This window comes from Aplidium turbinatum, chromosome 9 (assembly GCF_918807975.1).
Source record: "Aplidium turbinatum chromosome 9, kaAplTurb1.1, whole genome shotgun sequence".
NCBI lineage: Eukaryota > Metazoa > Chordata > Ascidiacea > Aplousobranchia > Polyclinidae > Aplidium > Aplidium turbinatum.
The window spans coordinates 14,081,078-14,103,389 of NC_137480.1; the positions used below are offsets into that span (position 1 = coordinate 14,081,078).

Genomic DNA, 22,312 nt, shown 5'->3' on the forward strand with positions numbered 1-22,312 from the left:
AAACAGGCTTCAAAGTGTTCAGTCAGAAGAGACAACTATAGCCTATCATCTGTTTTCTGGTATCCTTTATTTACAAACAAAACTCAAATAAAATGCACAAGTGTAAAAACTGTCAAATATAAATCAGGTCAGTTAAAACTAAGTTTAAAAAGCAAGTCTTCTGTATTGAGTTTCGCATAAACAATGCGATTTCCTGATTCATAAGAGATAATCAATGATTTCTTTTTAAAAATCAAAAAATTGTTATATCATCGTAACATCATAATTTATAGACTTTTATCTTTAAGGGCATAAAATAACTTCATGATATAAGATCTCAGACAGCGAATCAATGTAAAAAACGACTGATTTGCTGTCTGGGATTTGAGGCCGTCATGTCTTAAAATTTCCTCATGTCATCTTATATAAAATAACACACACGCGCGCGCACTGATCATTTTTCCCACCACACCGTTTCACAAATTATTATGATTGCAAGTCCCAATTACGTTGGTTCCACAACTTTCGTGTACGTAAAAGTGGTCAAATCTTCTGGCTGTTTTCCTCTTCTATAACTTCAATAATTTGCGTCAGCGTTTTTTCACCTTTCCCGCTCATTCCGGCCTGTTTGATGAATTTTGATTTGTTATATTGTGTTTTGACAAAAAATAAATATTCTACAAACCTGATTCTTTGAGCAATCAAACATGGTTATTACCCAGCTTTTTTGTTTTTGAGACGCAGAAAGACCTTTATCGTTGAAATACATACTGTCGTTTTATTTTGATATAACGCATGAGCTATTAATTCGGCACTGGTTGCTTATCTTTCTGCGTCATATTGTTTTTACCTTCTGTGTTGGCACATTACAATGATGTTTGTTGGCACATTACAATGATGTTTGTTGGCACATTACAATGATGTTTGCGAGATTTATTAACTCAATGCCACCAACCTGACTACTACTGTGTTAAGCTTGTCAACTTGAAAGAGGTTGAAGCTGAAATTGTTACAAAAATGCAACGTTGTATCCGATTGAAAAAGCGTTACTGTTCAGCACAACAAACAAGATTATCAGCGTGGTGCAAAAAGCGAAATGAGCCACATCTCTCACCGTTAAGCTCATGAAGGAAAGGAATTTCTTGAGCATGTTGACCATGGGTTTGAATCCGTCCTCACTGTTCAGGAAGCCACGAATCACGGAGGAGTTGGCTCGGTTACCGTGGATGAGGCATCCCAGCACAAGAGCGGCGTAGGCAGCAACGATGGAATGTTCCATGTGTTCATTTGCCTTGTCCAGAGCTGCGAAAGTGAAAATCTTGTAATGAAACTTTTCAAAATCAATCACACTACATTCAGGCTCTAAGAGACTCTATGGATCACTATCCTCCACTCATCCTGTGATTTCATTCCATCGTTCCTAATGATACTTTTGGTGAGCAAAAAGGTCCTTTTCTGCGTTTAGATGTTTGCTGTCAACTGGTTAAAACGAAGTCGAAACAATAACAGTTGTACGTTGATAAAGGATAAACCATCAAATCCAGAAGAAAAAAAAATCCGAAGAGTAACAAAACCAGAGTTGCCAGCTTACTTTCTTTCATTTCGTTCTTTTCTTCCGCGGTCAAAGCACTCTCTGGATTTTTGCTTGACGAGATGTTGGAGCGATGAGATTCCTGGCTGCTGGGAGTCGCCTCATCCGTGTTCTCCGCTGGCACCCACTCCATCCCATCCTCCGTCTCTTCCCAATGTCCATCATGCTCTGTGGCACGCATGCTTCCAGATGGCTGGGATCTGAAGAGTTTTATTACAAATGAAACGTGTCGGGAGCTTCTAAACAATAAATTCTACAATTGCCGAAAAAAGTTAGCAGCATTTTGTCAGATGTAGAGCTTGAAGCCATTTGTTATTTCCAGCAAATGCTCAGTGTCAAAAACATTTTACATACAATCAGTAAATTATTCACACACCCTGACAAATCAGACGAGTCACTTGAGGTAGCTTTCTTCGCTTCCGCTGCTTTCTTGACTCCTTCCTCTCCCAAAACCTCATTATCCCGTGCGGCAGCCTCGCGTTGGAGGAAAAGCTGGAAACACACAAGTCACTTTGAAGCCATATATAGCTGAGGTTCTGTGGCAAAAATTAAATCAAAAATAACATGTACAAGTCAATCTATCCATGTTAACTAGATTTTTGATCTCTTACCTGAACTAACGATTGAACAACCGGTGTCTGAGAGATAGAGTCAGCGTCACCGGCTCCAACACGGGATCCTGTTGTCATCTTCATGATCTCCATACGATTTTTAGCGCTGCTCTCAACAAGGTTCACAAGCAAGCTGAGACTCTATAAAGCAGGCGATATTTTAATCAAGGAGTCATGAAAAACATTATAGTTACAAAGTTTTTTCTGCTGAACCGGACAAACCAAGAGCTGGTCATCACTCCTAGCACACAGGTAAAGCGCATTTTAGCAATTTCTTGAGAAATTTCCTATTTAAATGACACAAAACTTCACAAAAGTGTGTCGCAAGTGTGTAAGAATAAAAACTGTGTTAAAAAAAAACATAACAAAAACACTAATTCAAAGCATTCATAATATCTTTATGTTATCATATAGAATTTCAGCTGAATTTATTTACCAGCAGCGTGAGTTCGTATTTGTGTGGCTCTTCAAGTTGGGTCGGTATTAAAAGCACACAATCCACAATGCTATGCAGCATCCCGTCTTGTTCTCCTACTCTTGTACTGACCCACTCTGCAAAAGGATAAGAGACGTTCTCAAGCATATCATTGATGCCTTGTATGCAAGAACCTAGACAGCAAATCAGTTGCTTTTCACATTCGCAAGTTGCAACGTCTGCAGACGTTGAATCAAATACAATCAAAATCTAGCCAAAGTCAACGAAAAAGTGTTCCTCAAACCCAAACGCAACGGTATGTACTAAAATTGGCTGGCAACGTGAATTATCTTATATAGTTATCATTATTAAATTATCTTGTATGGCCATCAAGCAGAGTATACAATCAAACCCTAACAAGTGTGAAGAAATAAGGCAACAAATTAAATGCCCTTATCCTTACACAATACACACGTCCCTTCGCTGTCACATTATAAAGTGGACGAGCAGTTATGCACCTACCATTGTCATTGCTGATGTTGACAAGGAGTTTAATCACTTGGAGAATGGCGTTTCGAAGGATCACGTAAGGATCGTTGTTGGCTGGAGAAGCATCTCCTCTTCCTTCGAGAGGAGGACGGTAAGGATGTTGAAATAACCATGACTTGCATAGATTCATCAACCTGGATAAACAGAAGAGAGTAATACAAGAACAATTCAACAAAGATTTATGTTCTTGACTCCTCTAGGCTTATCGTAAGCGTGTGAGCAATCCAAGGCAACCAAACATACCAATACAAACTACAAGAACGGCAAAGACAAAATTAATTGCTCGTCTTTCAAAGATATCTTAATTACGATACAAAACTGCATACACAAGAAAATAGAAATCTAAACTTTTGCTGTGGTTAAACATTAAACAAACGTGCGAAGGGTGCGGAATGTTCTTAGATGTCAAGAAAGACATGCAAAACAAGTGAGTAGTATGTGGCATTCTGCGCGACGTTTCACCTCCGACACCACAGCGCCAGGTAGTCCAAGCATCGCAACAACACTCGGTTTCTCAAGCGAATATACGCAACATCGAACAATGATTGGTTATCATCGGCTTGTGCAGATGAGCGTGCATTTTAAAGATGGCTCTCTAGTCAGTGAAACCAAGTGGATAGAATCAGTCACAGGCAACGCTTCAAAAACGAGAACTCCTCAATCAATCTACGTCATCGGTCCTTTACAAGCTTTCAACCATCTACTACAGGGCTCCAACTCTTCGAATAAGCGAAACTGTCAGGATCAAGATTCGGAAGAGAGTTTTTCAATTCGAAGATAAACATAACCTCAATTACAAAAGTCATTTTCATGGCAGAGTTTTACATATTAATTTAATTAACGTCTGTACTTTGACAGTTTCTTGAGCAGCACCGCTCGCTGGTGGGTGATCAGGTACATTGCGTTCCGTGGAGAATTGACGATCGCGTTCTCCAACACCTTCAAGAAGCGCTCCAGTGTGCAAAGCGTGTACTTCGCCTCAAACTTATCATCGTCATGCCTGATTTTGAACATGGCTTCCGAAGTTTCCACATGGGATTTAACTAAAAATATCAAGTGGCTGTGTAAGATTTATCCATGATAGGAAAAATGAAGCAAAAGTACTGTCTGCAAAGAAATAGATAAAGTTAGCGATAATTGCAACTGAAACTATAATTTCGACAAAAGTTCGATAGCTTACAGTCTCCTATGCTGAGGCAAAGGTAGTCCCACACTTAATTCTAAACGTTGGTAAGGTCATCATAAGGTTCTTATTAGGCTTACGTAATTGATTATGAAAAGACGTGGTCTCTTATGATATGACTAATATAATAAACATTTATGACATTGCTTGGTATCTTCTTCAGGAGAATATTGAAGTATAGATCTTCATAAGTGATGAAAATCGAAAAAACAAAAATTCTTACTTAAAGAAATGATGTGGTCGAGCCCTCCTTTGATTCTGACTTCCTCGCGGAACCAAGCCACGGTCCTCCTGGCGGTGAACCGGAGCAAAGCCTCACTTGATAATCTTTTCACCTGAGCAAGACAACATCATCTTTACGTCCTTGTTGCTGAGTTTGGTGCAGTTTTAACAGGAAATAACTGCAATTTACTCGGAAGCAGAGAATCTAACCAAAATTCAATCTATGAAAGGCATTTTGGCATCATTTAAAGTTGTAACATTAGGCAGAAAAGCAACCTACCTATAACCAACACGTAAAAACAAAAAAGATCAGCAACTTCTCGTGCACATGTAGCTCCATACAAAGTGAAAATTACATGACTTAAAACTCTTTTTTATGATCTGAAAGAAAATGCCTTATAATGCCGGAGTTGTTGATCCTATATGAATCATGAATTCTTTGTACATCCTTCTCTTGCATCATGGCCCAATCCGACAGATGTTTCTTGATACACCCACTCTTTTTCTTACAATTTTTTACTCATAATCAGTTGGTATATTCATTGGAAATCGAAGAAATTCGCAATTGAACCTTCTTACCGAGACATCGTCAGCAGAAAGGAGATGATCCCCACAGGATTCAACCATGTTTTTGATCTTGCTGATAGTCTCGCAGCTGGTGCCGGTCTCGTTTTCTTTCACCTCTTTGTCCTTAGTTTTGAAGAACTTGTATTTGCGGCCGCTGGCATTCTCTTTACAGTTGTTGGCTGGTGTAGATGTTTAGAATTATGAGTTGTCAAAAAATTAGATTTAAAAAAAAATCGCACGACAAAAAACTGCAAGATTTAAAATGTTACAAGTTTTGAAATCGAGATTTTGTTCTAAACACGCTTTGTGTAAACACAACTGGTTCCGCCAATACCAATCGATTTCACAAAACAGCAACCTACCGGATTTGACCGGGTTGGAAACGGAGTCATTCTTGTCGAAAGGGTCGACAAGCCGCAGCAGAAGTTGCAAAGTAGTTTTGCTGATTTCCATTTGTCGGTCCCGACTCAACATGAAGAGCAAGGCGGCAGTCGACAAAGCTAAATCCTGAACACGATGCGATCACATAATTACTCAAAGCGACTCTATAAATAGCTTTCGGCTAAATGTTAATGAAACTAGAATATACTTAGCTAGCAAAATTGTTCTTTTTTACATTGGTTCAACGTCGTACACGTCGAATCAATGTACATAACAATTTTGCTTGCTTGGTATATCCAAACACGAGTTGTTGTTGTTGATAAATCATTTGAAAAGCAACTAATTCAGCACCAGTATTACAAAACCAATGAGAAACCTCGGTTCTTGAGATGTCGAAATAATAAACATCCATGACTTTTGCTGCATAAAAAGTCCACACTATCGCAGTTCAATCACCTGGTTATCTTTGGCGTCTTGTAAGTGAGAGAATACTTTGTCAGAAATATTGTGAGCCCGGAGATAAAGGCGGAAGTTATGTTGTTGACATTTGCTTGCTAAGTTGGTCACAGACAGACATCTGCAAGCGTTTTCATGGTTAGAAACTGATTGCGACTAAGCAAGACCGAGTTTCAGAAGTTTGAAGCAATCTTCAACAGTGTGCGGGCTTAAGTTTTCTTATGTTTGAGCAGTGAGCACTAAAGGAAAAAACACATTTTGGTGTAGGAGTAAAAGTTCAAACACGCTCTCTCATCCGCAGTAACATGAAAGTTACACATGCACAGTTGCGCACGAAACTATTAAACCTTTTATTTGTGCGATTATTATTTACTACGCGTGCCACAACTTTTAAACATTGAGCAGTAAATACACTTGAAATTGATGGTAACGCGGCAAGACAATACAACAGGCGGGTGTGGCACGCTGCAATTAGTGACGCAAAAGCAATTATGTTCTGTTGGAAATAATTTCTTTACCAACCTGACTGAGATGGGTTGCGAAGGCTGGAGTCCCTCCAGCAAGTAGTCGACTTCGTCTTCAAACTCCTGCGCCTCTCCTTCTTCGAGACAATTTTGATAATTTTTAACATGCTTCACAACGGTGAAGTACTGAAACGAAAAGTGATCACATTATGTAGCAAATAAGAGAATAGGACTGACGTCGAAATCACTGGTTCTGATGGGCCTGGATTTGATTCCAGGTCGGGCCAATTTTAAAATGGCACCAATTGTGTTCTTCCGTAAAGTTGTGAGGATAAGTCAGGGAATTAACATGGTCACGTCGTCAGAATGATCCGGATGGAAAAGCAAGTTAGCCGATGAAAAGGTACATGACAGTGCAGCATAGCGGTAGTCAGACGATGAGACAACGAAGCTGTAGACAGCGTCGTTTCGGAATATATGGGCCTCACCACCGTGTTATTATCAAACTACGCCTGTACCAGTTTATTGCCTTTGTGAAAAAAAAAAATTGGCTTGCTGCCCGAAGCCGAAAAAACAAGCACTCAGGCCGATGCTGAAAGCTGGGAAGAATCACGACATGACAAAACGACGTTATTTATGATATAAAATATTGCTCATTATTATACCAAACTATCTTCGCATCGTTTGAACACTAGGGTGGCCAAAAAAAATTGAAATTTTTTATTTTTGTTTGCACACCCTCTCATTTGAGGAGGATTCATGAAAAAATGACACTGTGAAAATTTGAAGTGAATCCGACAAGAGGAAGTGCTCTCCCACCGACCTCAAAGTTTGGTTTTATTGGCATAATTTGTCAAAATTCCTTGAATATGTGACGTAATTCTTTTTTGATTTATCTACATTGCAGTTGCAGCATTTTTGTTTTAACCATTGTTTTACTCTGAATTTATGATACAATAAGTGTTTCCACATGCAGAAAAACATAAATAATGCACAAAATAGATCACATTAACAAGCGTTTGGTATGAAATTAAATGCACTAAACTTTAGCGAAAATCGCATAAAAGTACGTTCACTAGTCACGATCGCAACGCTTTAGGTGACAACACATTGCCCAGAAATTGCAAGAGAAATGTTTGTAAAGAGTCAAACCATTGGTTGACTTTATTGCACTTGTTGGAAGCAGCTTTCTGTGGTGTTCAACCACTTTATAGAGAAGCTGGCGCTGTTATTCATTTTTTGTAAGAACTTCATTGAAGTCAGTAGCTAATTTGACTGCCAGTGCCCGCTCTGCACAATCATTGACGGCTTTGAGATGACGCCAAACTTTGCAGGCTTCTTTATAATCATCACAATCACGCCATGTGTCGACAGTGCAGTGACTCGAAAAGGTTAAGGGAATGCTGTGTTACAAACTGTGCCAAAGAGAGACGTTGAAACTTGACAATTTTGTTTGGGGCAACACGACGATCGACGAACATCTTCGGGAAATGGGTCTTTCTTAAGAGCATTAACGATTGCTTTCTTTTCATCATCTGTGTTATTATCATTGAATAAAGGTAGTGCAGCAAGATCCTTACTGATGTACCACAAGCGCAACCTCAACTTTTTTCTGCCACTTGAGAAATTGCATTGTCAAACTCTTTATAATCCTCTGTGAGCTGTAACATTGCTAGGTCATTTGTAGGGGCAGATATTGATGAAGGTGCTGCAAACCAAAAAGTGGCATAGATGGTAGTAGTTAATATTACTTCATCTGCAACTGTACTGCACGCAAGTGGCAGTGTAATCTTATTGATCTTCATCTCGTAGAGACGGCGAAGAACCACACCACATACAGGCAGCTGACATGGCCCCTCAAGACAGTCAACAAACGGACACCCACTCTCTAGTGTTGACTCTCTTGAGGGGCCATGTCAGCTGCCTGTATGGGGTGTGGTTCTTCACCACCTCTGCTACGAGATGAAGATCAATAAGGTTACACTGCCACTTGCTTGCAGTGCAGTTCTTGTGGGTGAAGGCTAATATCGCTACCACTGCAAAGACTCACGTTGTTACCAAACTAAAACACATCCATCAAGAGCATATAGGAAAATCAAAGCACAAAGGGAGGCGAAATTCAGCTTCCTAGCTGACCTCAGAAGCTGACTTCACCCAGAGCTTAAGTGCATTATTTGATACTGCATATGCTAACTGGGAATGCCGCACAACAATACCAGAAGACTGCCAGTTTTTGATAGACCAATGTGGTGCATGACAGATACTGATGACAACAGAGGACCCAATGCATTGCAAAGCTGCTGCAAAGTATAAAAAGCGCAAAGATGATGAACAGAGACGCAACAGAAATCGCATTGATCCAGTACCATCAAGTGCTGCTTCTTTCTCATATGAAAATGATCAGCAGATGATGAAGATTCTTCCAGTGACCCACTATTTGCACCACAAATCCAAATAACAGCAAAACAAAAAAAAACTCAGTAGGAGCAGCCATTACCAAAACACTGCATTATTGATAATCCACTGTTTAATGCAGCACTGAACAGAACTATAACATCAAGTCGTCAAGCAATGATGATCATCACTCCTGATCTTGCTGCAGCTGGAATTGATATAAATGAATTGACAGTGTCACATTCCTCTGTCATGAATGCTCAAAACACCTCACGTGAAAGCCTGGCAGCTGCAGTGCGGAAAAAATTTAAACCAACAGTTCCACTTGTTGCTCATTTTCATGGTACCATTTGACTAATGCCACTGGCACAAAGCGCGACTCTTTGGCCATTGTAGTTTCTGGTATGCATGTTGAAATACTGCTTGGCATTCCAAAGCTGCCTATTGGAACGGGATCACTAATGGGCCAAAAAGTAGTGGAATTCATACACGAGTTGTAGCAGAGCATTTAGCTGCACTTTGTTTTGACACAACATCAAGCAATATGAGAATCCACACTAGAGCTATCACTGTCGTGCAGCAGGCATTTAATTGAAGGCTGCTACTTCTTGCATGCCGTCGTCTCAAAGCCGTCAATGATTGTGCAGAGCGGGCACTGGGCAGTCAAATTAGCTACTCACTTCAATGAAGTCCTTACGGAAAATAAACAGCAGCGCCAGCTCCTCTGTCAGGTGGTCGAGCACCACAGAAAGCTGCTTCCAACAAGTGCAAGTAAAAGCCAACAGCTCCATTAAATAAAATCAATGGCTTGACTTTTTACAAACGTTTCGTTTGCTTTTTCTGGGCAATGTGTTATCACCTAAAGCGTTGCGATCGTGACTGGTGAACGTACTTTTATGCGGTTTTCGCTAAAGTTTAGTGCATTTAATTTCATACCAAACGCTTGTTAATGTGATCTATTTTGTGCATTATTTATGTTTTGCTGCATGTGGAAACACTTATTGTATCATAAATTCAGAGTAAAACAATGGTTAAAACAAAAATGCTGCAACTGCAATGTATATAAGTCAAAAAAGAATTATGTCACATATTCAAGGAATTTTGACGAATTATGCCAATAAAACCAAACTTTGAGGTCGGTGGGAGAGCACTTCCTCTTGTCAGATTCACTTCAAATTTTCACAGTGTCATTTTTTCATGAATCCTCCTCAAATGAGAGGGTGTGCAAACAAAAATAAAAAATTTCAATTTTTTTTGGCCACCCTATTGAACACACAAAATATAATTTCATTCACTTGTATTCGAAAAGTTAATTAAGCGACATTTTTTGGTCTAACTATACAAGCACACAATAAACATTCACCGTTTTTTCGTTTTAAAAAAGAAAAACTATCAACGCTAAAAGAAACCTCGATGTTGAAACGTTTACTTACTGATTTGGCTGCCTTGTCGCATTTCAATGAGGTAACAATACTTTCACCGACTTGCTCGGGCCAAGTCACTGATCGAGTCAGCTGTGGTGTGATGTTCGTGCTGGATTGCAACGAGTCGGGTTGTGACGAAGTTTGAGAGTCAGCATCCTTGAAACAACATTTGTAAACGTCAAAACCAAGTTTGTGCTAGTTGTTAATGGAATACGACAACTTGCTAAAGACTGATTGGTGGCTGCATTTTTTCCACTTGCAAACAGTTTGTTCAAATTTGACAACAAAGCAGCCTGCTAGAGCTGGTTAAGTTTTATGTTAAAGAGTTTTGCCAACAATTTCAGTAAAGCTGCTTTATCGCCAGATTTGTGGGAGTAATCACAGGTGTTTCAAACACATCTATCGTCCACCTGTGGTTGGCTATTAACTCTCAGAGAACCTTGGTTCAAACCGCACGCTCAAAAATGCTTTTTACAAAAGAAAAAAGTCATTTCGAGCAATACTCCATGCTTTGTGATTGGGCAATCTCTATCATACAGATCATAACAACCTATAATTTACAAATGTACCAAAGTCAATCCTTAATGCAAAAGACAATAAGATACCCAAGAGAACGAAGTGAGTTATTTAATGAAAACGACCTTCAACAGACAGTAGTTACAGTGACGAAATTTTGTGATGCATTCCATTAGTGTGCTGGCATGTTGTGTTCTACTTTCTTTTTTCGTCTGGGGCATGACAATGACACAAATATAAAAAAATTATTAGAAGAATCATGAAGCTCACTCACAGCGTTTAAGGTGCTGTCTTCAGAGTCAGCCATCCATGGACGCGAGTTGTATGAAACTTTTGAAGCAGTCATCTGAAATGGGTTTTCACAAACATTAGATTGTAAAGATACATTTAGAGGTCTCAGATAGTTATAGTTTGAGGAAATACATGCAGACGCTTTCTAGTGCTACATATCATCAGCGCACTAACTAACTGTAACCCAGCTTACTAAACTGATTGATAAGTAATTTTTTAACAAACAACACTGCAACACACATCATAAATCATGCTCTTCTTCCGTTGTATAAAGAATTAACGTTAAATGTAAATAAATGACCCTGAAAAATGGGGTCTGCTACTATTCGGTGAGTCCGATTCGGTGAGTTCCTAACTTCTAACCCTTAACCCTAAAACGGCAATGATAATTTGGCTACGGTACCCAATAATTTAAAAAAAAAATGAAAAAATCACCGAATAGGGATCGGACTCACCGAATCGGACTCACTGAAACGGGCCATTCCGTAAAAATGATAGCCCATTGGATTATTTTATTGGCATACGGCTTAAGTAAAAATACTTTATGCAATCAAAATCATAGCGAGGTGTGGAGGGAAAGACTTCGTTCTCGACAGACAGGCCACACCCTCGACATGAGGATTAATTCATGGCCTGTATAATCAAAATTGGTTGATGATGATGATGAAGTTAGACACACTCTGCAACTGCATCTGGATAGAGGTCTCAGAAGGTGTGATTTTTATTGTGCCAGTACCATACACAAAATAATCCGACCAGGAAATCAAGCCATGTAACAAGCATGCTCCAGCAAAATAATTAAGGGAATTGAAGCAAAAAGCTTGAGATAGCAATATTTTGTTAACATAGGCTATTGTTCAATGCAATTGACTCTGTTTTATTTGCATTATGCACAATGCGCATGGATGATGCATTGATGCTATACCATTACACCAATGTTAAGTCCTGCAGTTTTTATAGTTTGTATGACAAAACCAATTAACAGCTTAGTGCAGTGATCCCCAATCTTTTTAAGAAGCAACCCGAATTTGAAAAAAAAATGAAACTAGCGTTTACATGTGACCCTATTTTCTTTTGTGGTACGGTATGGAAAAAAATATTTCAAGTTTAAGTACACATAAATTTTATTAAAACCACAACCATAAATAGTGAGTTATGGATGGAAATAATTCAAGCGACCCCACATGGGGTCACAATCCCGGAATGGCCCGTTTCGGTGAGTCCGATTCGGTGAGTTCCCTATTCGGTGAGAGCCCGTTTCGGTGAGTCCAATTCGGTGATTTTTTTAATTTTTTTTTTAATTATTGGGTACTGTAGCCTAATTATCATTGCCGTTTTAGGGGTTAGGGTCTTATTTCAACGTTTAGCGACGTTAAAACGATGTAAAAGCGGCAATGATAATTAGGCTACGGTACCCAATAATTTAAAAAAAATCACCGAATTGGACTCACCGAAACGGGCTCTCACCGAATAGTAGCAGACCCCGCAATCCACAGGTTGGATACCCAGAACTTAGTGTATTGGTGCACACCGGTAGTTCAATTGTAAACAATGTTAAAAAATATACAAACTCTGCATGTACCATTACCTGCTTAAGTGGAGGGGAAACTTTGGATATGACTTTTCTTTTAACACCTCTAGATGAAAATGAGACCTGCTTGTTTGGTGAAACGGATATAGTTTTCTGACTTGGTGGCTGCAATACAATCAATGCATACATGATTTAAATCCAAAGATCATATTCTTTTCAAGTTAGCATAAGGTGTTGAAAGTAATTTTTAGAACACTGTTATCATCTGCCAGCTTTGGCACATTAACAGCAAAATGGCCCGTTTTGAAGACTCCAATTCAGAGATAGCCTTTTTCGTAGATTTTGGACAAATGACCAAAAAGTTTCAGCAAAAAAATACGCTGTCAAACAGCGTTTCATGATTAACCTGCTGTCAATTACGGAATGGCCCGTTTCGGCGAGTCCGATTCTGCTAATCCGATTCGGCTAGTCCGATTCGGCGAGTTCCCTATTCGGCGAGAGCCCTATTCAGCGAGTGCCCTATTTGGCGAGTTTTTGAAATTTTATTTTTGAAAGGGAATTATCGGGTACCGTAGCCTAACTGTTTTCACATCGCTGAATGTGCAGAAAGGAATAAAAATAAAAGGTTTGAACTATTAAATTAAAATTCGTCATGTCAGTTCAGTTGTTTTTATTTCTGACCATCATATCAAAAACAATACACGTCAACATAGCAAAGGTAGAATCGACAAAACGCGAACGCTAAAACGTGCTTGAATTCGTCATGTCCGTTCAGTTGTTTTTAAGGTAGAAGCGACAAAACGCGCACGTTGAAACGTGACCGAAGTAAGTTATCGAGTTGAAAGAAATTTGGCACGGTCGCAACACCTTCAGAAAAATTTAGGATGTGAAGGGAAAATAAAAAAAATAAAATGTTACAAAAAAAAATCATGTTTATACTGTATTTATAAGTTAGTACTTTTGAATAGTTAAAACAATTAGTTTGGATCAACAAATGTGTGGCCTACAGCTTGGATTGAAAGGAAATTATCGGGTACCGTAGCCTAGTTATCCCTACCAGCAAAAATTTGTTTCAAGAACCCAGTTAGCCTAACAGTTCATTTTTACATTGTAGTAACAGAATGAAAAGGCTAACCAAATGTGTGGCCTATCGTTTTAACATCGCTCAACGTTGAAATCGTGTAGAAAAGAGAGCATTGATGACTAGGATACGTTGCAAGCCTTAAAGCAGCCGGCGGCCATGGCCGCTAAGTAGTGCTTGAATGACCGCCTGTGCTACCTCCTCCGTCGGCCAAGTTTGGCCGCCGGTTTCTTCTAGCCAATTATTTAATTTCGCAATAAAATGATCGCGGATTAAATGTCGAAAATATGTAGTATCAAAAAGTGACGCAGAATGAGGTCAGCGCATCATAGTCACTACTGTTGTATTGAATGCATCCAGCTGCGATCACCAGCGCTGTAAGTCTTGTTTGCAATTCCCGATGTTTATTTTAACGAAGTGTTAATCCGAAGTGCTAATTTACATCGGCTGGCAATATTGTCGTTTTTATATCGATTCAATGTTGTCGGACATTGAATCGTTGTTGAAAAGGAGAACTAGGTTAGTTGACATCCGTGGGTAAAACATGTGTCTTCATAGTTGAGAACGCTGTGGGTTAGTGACTTCACAGTTCACACCCTCAATGGTGACATCATAACGGAATAAATGGTCAAGTTTTATGAAAGGCGGTATGCAGTTGAAACAATTAACTGAGCTGCGAGCAGTTAAAACAATTTAGGGTCAGATGGTCCCGCTATACCGGATTACAATCCCGATAAAGCATTTAATGCGTGGTACAACGATTCTATTGCAGGACGTCGCCCAGACTTCAACAACGCTAAGTGATCATTTTAACATTGTTGCAAGTTTAATGCTATTTACTTGTGCTATCGTTATTGTATTTTGGCCTCCAAGCACGCAGATTTGGCCGCCGAGAAGGAGCTCTCGGTAGGCCACGATGGCTGCCGGAAAATAACACGAGTTTTAAGGCCTGCGTTGAAACTGAGAAACATTCACAGAAGCCCTTCGATACGTTGCATTTTTAAGATTATGCATTTTTAAGATAATGTATTCAGACATTGAATCAATGTACAAATGAACTGTTAGGCTAAATGGGTTCTTGGAACAAATCGAAGGGCTTCTGTGAATGTTTCCCAGTTTCAACGTATCCTAGTCAGCAGAGTTCTCTTTTCTACACGATTTCAACGTTTAGCGACGTTAAAACGATGTAAAAACGGCTATTTCTACTGGTCGGGATAACTAGGCTACGGTACCCGATAACTTCCTTTCAATCCAAGCTGTAGGCCACACATTTGTTGATCCAAACTAATCATTTTAACTATTCAAAAGTTACTAACTTATAGACATTAAACATGATTTTTTTTTGTAACATTTTATTTTTTTATTTTCCCTTTATTTCTTAAATTTTTCTGAAGGTGTTGCGACCGTGCCAAATTTCTTTCAACTCAATAACTTACTTTGGTCACAAGCACGTTTTAACGTTCGCGTTTTGTCGCTTCTACCTTTTTCTACACCTTTGCTATGTTGACGTGAATTGTTTTTGATATCATGATCAAAAATAAAAACAACTGAACTGACATGACGAATTAAAGCACGTTTTAACGTTCGCGTTTTGTCGCTTCTACCTTTGCTATGTTGACGTGTATTGTTTTTGATATGATGGTCAGAAATAAAAACAACTCAACTGAACTGACATAACGAATTTTAATTTAATAGTTCAAACATTTTATTTTTATTCCTTTCTGCACGATTTCAACGTTTAGCGATGTAAAAACGGCAATTATAATTAGGCTACGGTACCCGATAATTCCCTTTCAGAAATAAAATTTCAAAAACTAGCCGAATAGGGCACTCGCCGAATAAGGAACTCGTCGAATCGGACTCGCCGAATAGTAGCAGACCCGTCAATTAAAACACAAAAGGAAAAGGTAGCAAAACCGTAATGGTTTAAGACGTGCATGCAAAGATCTAATTCCAAATTGCCCATCCATACTTGATATGCATCAATCATTACCATGGTCGACACATTAGTGGCGAATCTGACAATCACTTCCTTAAAACGCAATGAACTGTATATATATAATAAATTAATCTGTAGGCCAACTACTTTTATTTGTGAAATGTACGAAATCACTCAGCTCTGTTCAACGTTACTAGCATGATTCACCATTGTGACATCAACGATTATAAGTTAGGTTAACTGGCTAAGCTATAAATTAATCAGTGCTAGACATATCTGCAAGATATCATCTAATTACATCTACCTTACACTCACAGTGAAATAATTATAACATAAACCATTTCGTTTGCATGGTGTGGGAAGGTAAACACAAAAACTGCCTACCAAAATGAGGGAGCAAGTCTTATAACCACGCACACTGTGGCGTCAGGATATTTAGGTACGGAGCTCTGTGGCGCCCTTTCATTTAGGTGCTATTCCTAGTGGTGCCTATTTGAGCGGCGCCTAACTGTCTACGCCTAAAAGATGTGGGGACCCCAAAATAATTCCTACAAATTGTCTAAATAAACAGAGCTGTCGCTGAATTTAATAATAATAATAAATATTTGATGTTGTAAGCACCGAGGTGCTTTTTCATCATTCTGATATACATAACGCATTTGCTGTTAATTATGTTAATTTTAGAGAAAGCACAGAATCAGTCGTCTCCAAATCATCCCAGACCGCATTAACAGTTCTTAGCTTTGGTCTTACTCGCATGAGATTCGTGTTTCATTGTAAAGGATAAGCTTAGCTGTTGGAGTGTTGGTAGGCAATGAAATGCAGAAAGTGCAACTCCAACTTAAACTATTAATATTTTTGTCGCTTTACGGTACTATTGATCAAAAACTAGACTCTTCCATTGAATGTAATAAGTACTTTTAAAACCATTATAGGCTAAAACATTTGCTGCCACCTCTCAAAGAACAGTTAGAACATGTCACATACACACCATCTTTTGTGTTGCTTAAAATAGTTAGATTTTTACATGGACTAGCTGATAATATGGTTGTCACAATTTGCATAAAATCTAACGTGTGTCATTTAACCAAATTAGTCAAGCAAAAAACTATTTTGTACGAAGTAGGATATACATATCGCATTGCCTGCATTTTCAAAAATATTAGCTGACAATGAGTAGCACTTTAAAATTTCAATCCACCAATCTCAGTTACGAAACAGCAAGAAACAATTTCATACCAAACCTACATATTAGAAGTCAAAAATTGAAAAAAAATCATGTTTGTCAGAAGCCTAGCCGAAGATTAACAAAAGCAAGTGACATAACATTCTTCTAAGCATATAAATACATGCAAAATACCTTGATTGACACCAATGAAATTTTATCATGCTTCAGTTTATTGTCTACTGTGGAAGATGTAGTAACAGGCGTACTGGATTTACTCCTTGACATGACTGGGTTAGCTAAATGACGTAGTTGTTTTACTTCAGACTTTTTCTGGACTTCTTCAGTATCAAAATGAAATGCGTCTGTTGAAGAAGATATAGAGTTTTTTTCATGAGCAGGGCTGTCCTCTTTTGAAGACATATTCTCTTTTCGGCTTTCAGGAGGCATTATAGTGATCATTTTCTTGGGAGATTTAATTCTTTTATGAATATTTAAAACCACTTTTCCACCAACAGTTTTCATGGCTGCTCCAGTAATTCCAAATCCTTTATTTAAAGATTTGGTAGGAGAAAGTTTAGAAATTTCTAAGTGGGTTTGTTTTTTATTTGGAGAGTCATTTCTCTGAGTATTCCTTTGGATTGTTGCATCATCCGGATCAGCAAAACCAAATAAATTATTAAAATCTGGAGATTTTATATTAGGCTCCTTGGGCTTAGTGACTGGTGACTTTGTCTGAATGCCTTCAATCTCGTCACCAAAAAGTGCATCAAACTTATCAGAAGCATTCTTCTCATTTTTCTTAAACAGGAGGTCGTATTTTGATTTGTTCTGAGTATTATTTGGCATTGCATTTATTCTATCCAATTTGACATCTCTGCTGTGACAAATATTCTTTGATTCAATAAGAGAAATATTTGGTGATGCTTGAGGTTTTTCATCAGTAAATTGAACAAATGAATTTGACACTTCAACCTGGTTAGAAACAAGAGAAGCATTTAACTTTACACATCTGTCAATACCATTTCCTGAAGGTTGTTTCTTTGGGGAAAAACTTTTTCGTGCTGTCTTGTTACTATTTTTCAATCCACCAATTTCTACAGTAATCCGCCTTTTTACTGACTCTGTGCCAAAGATAGCATCAAACTTGTCCTCGGCACCGTCTTTTCTTTTTCGACCATACGTTCGTTGGTTAGAAGACATTTTTCAACATATCACCTCAAGTAAATGACAGTGCAAAATTGTTTAGTTGAAAGGCATTCAGATGTACTTATAAAATATACCACAGTTATGACTGTCTACACTGAAAAGAAACCATTTTTAAAAGCTATTCAACGATAATTTCAAAATGTAGGTCATTCTTTATAATTGTCATGTATTTGTAAGTTTTAAATAAATTAATTTAAAAAAGATAGTTACATGAAAAGGTACAGTAACCTTTCCTTTTTAGGCTACAATGACAGAGTTGTTCGAGCTTGAAATTTAGCTCACTTAGTTAAGAATGTAGTTTTGCAATTGAGTTAATGCAGTATGATGACTTGAGGCTTTATTGTTCAGTATGTTGGCACTAGAACACTATTTAATAAATGCAAAACAAATTGAGCCAGTTGGATAACAATAATATCTTGCAGATACCGGTCTCATTTGCTAAATTCAATGCAAACTGAAACATTTTATCTTGTAACGTGCATGCTGCATGTGGGCTATTTATCAGAAATAAAATACAGCAGTTTTTTTACATTTCTATTTAAATAAGTTTGTGCCTGATGGGTGTCTAACTGTCTGACATAAAACCTTGGTTGCAATGAGCATTGACAGCTGTTGGATATGATTCTATAACTGTTTACAATCCAAGTTAAGGTTAGAAAAGTTTACCGGTGCTGTGCTACACAATACAGCGAATCATCAGCTATCATCTCAGGCCATGTTGTATAATCAAAGTATTTTTCCAACTGAGGCAATCAGACATTTGTTTTTAATCTCTGTTACATCACAATGTGAATTCTGACTGCTGGTACTTTTGTTTCAAGCATGCGCTTTGCTATCTACCATATATATATCCGAGAATAGGTCGAGATTTTCACCTCAAATAGACAAGGTACACCAGCCACACCTATATACCGGAGAAGATTTTGTGTTCAACTCAGCAGCCTGTGAAATTAGCATATTTTTACTGCGGCAAAATCATTGTTAACGTAAAATTATGAATAGGGTAGTGAAATGGCGTTGGCAATTGCTGAATGCTAAAGTAAAATTTTAAACAATTTGTCTGTCATGTAAATCAATAATGTTACTTTCGAATATTTGGCTGACGACAATTATGCAATTTTAAAAATTAAATTTCTCGGATTGATTGAATCTTTATCCTCAGACTAGGAAAGCTTCTTGCAGAGCTTACGGTAATCCTGGCAGTTTTGCATACTTGTAGAGGCTTTGAGTCAGTGACACAGGGCCGGTCACCGAGATTGACAGAGTGAAGTTTCCAGTTGTTGAAGTCTTGTTGCCGGGGAACTATTCCATCCATTAGATGCCGCTGAATGGAGAGCAGTCCTCAACGTGCGTTGCTCAAGCGCACACCTCGAGAGTCGAAGCCGCTTGATCTTGAAGCATCTTTGTTCCAGAAGTGACGCGCTAACCAATTGAGCTATCGGCGCGACGGATGTGTTTTATTAGTTTTAATTAGACCTACCATACGTCTCGGTTTGGCCGGGACAGTCCCGGTTTAAACGTCTGTCCCGGTTAGCAAAATGTCCGAAATTTTACTTTAGTGAAATTTTCAAAATTAACTCCAACCTGATGCAAAATTATAAAATAATTCCGTCTCAAAAGGCTTAACTTTGCTTTAACTCGAAGCTTAATTTAATATCTTAATTTTTTTAGCTTATTAGGTTGAGTAAAATATCGCGCATAGCTTGAGAAATCCTTTAGTTAGGGAATAATGAGTGACGTTTATTGCGTCATTATTCTATTGACTTCAATGAAACGATGAAGCCAATGGTTTCTGAATGCATCCCCCTATAAATGTTTGATTTGTGAGTTAGTGCAGTAGTTCTCAAACTGTGTGTCGCGACGCCCTGGTGCGTCGTTTCAATTTTCCAAGGGCGTCGCAGAAGAGTTTTGTTTCGTAGCTGAATTCAGTTTATCTTATAAAGATGAGGTTAATCCTTTGATTAGCAGTTTCAGTTGGACCATCAACGTTGTTAACTTCATTAAAACACGCCCACTGAAGTCAAGAGTTTTCAAAAAACTTTGTGGGGAAATGAATGCAGCGCATCGGAGTTTGCTCTTTTAATTTTCATCCAAGTGGCTTTCGCTTAGAAAATTATTTGAACGCTTCTACGAATTGGTGGATAAACTTCAGGCTTTTTTTGCAGCAAGAAAATAATCCACTTGCAGATTGTTTAGCTCAGAACAATTTCTTATTGAAATTGGCTTACTTTATTTGTGTGATATCTTCGCCAAACTGAACATTTCTATGCAAGGGCCGAATAAAAATGACATTTCAGATAAAATTGCAGCATTCATTAAAAAGCTGCTATTGTGGAAGGAAGATATAGCAAACCTGTCTGGAAGCTCTCGATACTTCACTTTCTTATCCAATTTGCTTGAAAAGAAAAGTATGACGCTGCCTTCATATTTGTGAAGCATGATATCATATATATTTGGGCAACATTTGTCCAAGCTCGAGTCGAAATTTGCAAAATACTTCCCGAAAAATTTATCAAACTAAGAATGGATTCGTGATCCTTTCGTCCAACCTACTCCACTGTTTTTTACTGCACAAGAAAAAGAAGCCTACATTGACCTTTCTTGTGACAATTCCCTGAAAAGGATGTTTAATTCAGGAAATCCGGCAAATTTTTGGAATACAATGAATGGCGATTATCCAGCTTTGGTGAAGAAAGCACTACGAATTATTATCCCACATGTTACGTCATATTTATGTGAAGCAGGATTTTCTGCCTTGGCGGTGATAAAAAGCAAATTTCGATCACCAATAAACACTGAAAGAAAAATGCGGGTGGCAATTTCAAAAATTCTCCCAAAATTTAATGAACTTTGTAAAAACAAACAAGCCCACACGTCACATTAAATAATATGCATTGCTTTTTGTTGTTGTATCAACAAACAAAACTTTAATAATAAGTTTCCTCATTAACTTTTATTTGCTGGTGCGTCGCAAGTCCAGAAAACTTTTCCAGAGGCGTCGCAACAAAAAAAAGTTTGAGAACCACTGAGTTAGTGTTATTTCTTTGTTCTCAGTGTTTGTTCTTTTTTTTTTTCTTATAAATGTCTGATTTGTGACTTAGTGTTGCTTAAATTAACATGTATTTTCCTTTAAATAAAGTAATCAAAAATTTTATTCAATCTAAGTATAATACTTTATTATACAATATTAAAGCTTATAAATATAAACATGGAATAAAAATTTGCCAAGCTCAGGCCTTCGGCCTTTCGTCCAGTTATTTCATTCATAGTTTTGAGTTTGTCCCGGATTATGCCCAAGAAGTTATGGTAAATCTAGTTTTAATGGTTTAAAAAGAACAGGTGAATACCTACTAACATAAATAACTCTAACATGAGAGTCAAGTTTGTATGGCTTATATACTGCACATAAAAACGTTTAGGCAATATTTATCAGTAAAGAACCTTGTCTTTGAGAAATGCCTGAAGAAGCCTACGATAATATGTAAACTAAATTACTAGGCCTAGTCTCCTTCATTTTCAATATTTTTTTAAACACAGGTGTACAAAATAACAAGACTTGTACTTGACTAACAAACAACCAACTAATTAACGTTTTTTATTGAATGTATGGCAGCCTACTTTTTTGAATGAAGAAGTTTTGAATCTCAAATAACTTTACTATTAGTTTATTTTGCACTGCATGAACAACGCATGATTTCATAAATATGAACATATTCATTACCAAAACAACATAAAAGTATTAAAACTTAAACACTTTTTCGTTTTACTTTTCTTTCAATGGCAAATACCCCCACAAGCCTAAGTTTGCCAGTTGCCACTTCCTAGTCCAGACGTCCAGTTGATCTCAGATCTCTTTATGGCCGTTTCTGAAAAAAAGTTATGACTATTTTATGACGTTTATTTTGACGCGTGCCAAATCAGCGAAAACTAATCGTACTCAAAATTGCATTTATGTCTTACATTCACCACAATATAATAAAAAAGCCAAGTTGAAAAAATATTTGAGCGGTCTAACTAATTGCCTACATTGGAAATGACAAAATTACTGCATTTTCTGAGTAAATTGCGGGCTCCCTAATTTGCGGGCCCTGTGCGATCGCACGGTTTGCACACCCCAAAGACCGGCACTGTCTGAGGACACTCGAAAATGCTCAATGTCCTCTTTTTCGCATTTTAAATTTTTCGTTTAAATCAATCAACAGGATTTTATTTTTATGTGACTTTACAGCAAAAGCGAAATAAGGTTAAGCAATGAATGCTCTAAAGCAGTGTTTCCCAAACTTTTTTTTAATAGCGCCCCCCTGGACAACGAACAGAGTATCAAACGCCCCCTTCGACAAAAAA

General features: G+C 37.9%; 1 protein-coding gene across 1 annotated transcript; it reads right to left on the reverse strand.

The window, feature by feature from the left end:
- Positions 1-55: 55 nt before the first annotated feature.
- On the reverse strand, positions 56-18,019 carry LOC145777190 (wings apart-like protein homolog). Its single transcript, XM_082588511.1, has 17 exons — positions 16,955-18,019; positions 12,632-12,739; positions 11,027-11,098; positions 10,246-10,392; positions 6,477-6,604; positions 5,955-6,075; positions 5,480-5,624; positions 5,130-5,296; positions 4,552-4,663; positions 3,996-4,188; positions 3,119-3,279; positions 2,618-2,733; positions 2,182-2,322; positions 1,947-2,062; positions 1,571-1,770; positions 1,094-1,281; positions 56-603 (listed from the first exon to the last, which is right to left on the reverse strand). Exons 1-17 carry the CDS (start codon positions 17,960-17,962, stop codon positions 523-525), a joined length of 3,204 nt encoding a protein of 1,067 aa, XP_082444637.1. The 5' UTR covers positions 17,963-18,019; the 3' UTR covers positions 56-522.
- Between the last annotated feature and the right edge of the window lie 4,293 nt (positions 18,020-22,312).

What these genes read in the sequence shown, in the direction of transcription:
- LOC145777190 (XM_082588511.1), bottom strand. Translation starts at nt 17,962, where the DNA reads ATGTCTTCTAACCAACGAACGTATGGTCGAAAAAGAAAAGACGGTGCC. An exon ending in AAGACGCCAAAGATAACCAG is followed by an intron (nt 5,625 to 5,954) that starts GTGATTGAACTG and finishes CATCGTGTTCAG; the next exon opens with GATTTAGCTTTGTCGACTGC. An exon ending in GACTCGTCTGATTTGTCAGG is followed by an intron (nt 1,771 to 1,946) that starts GTGTGTGAATAA and finishes AAAACTCTTCAG; the next exon opens with ATCCCAGCCATCTGGAAGCA.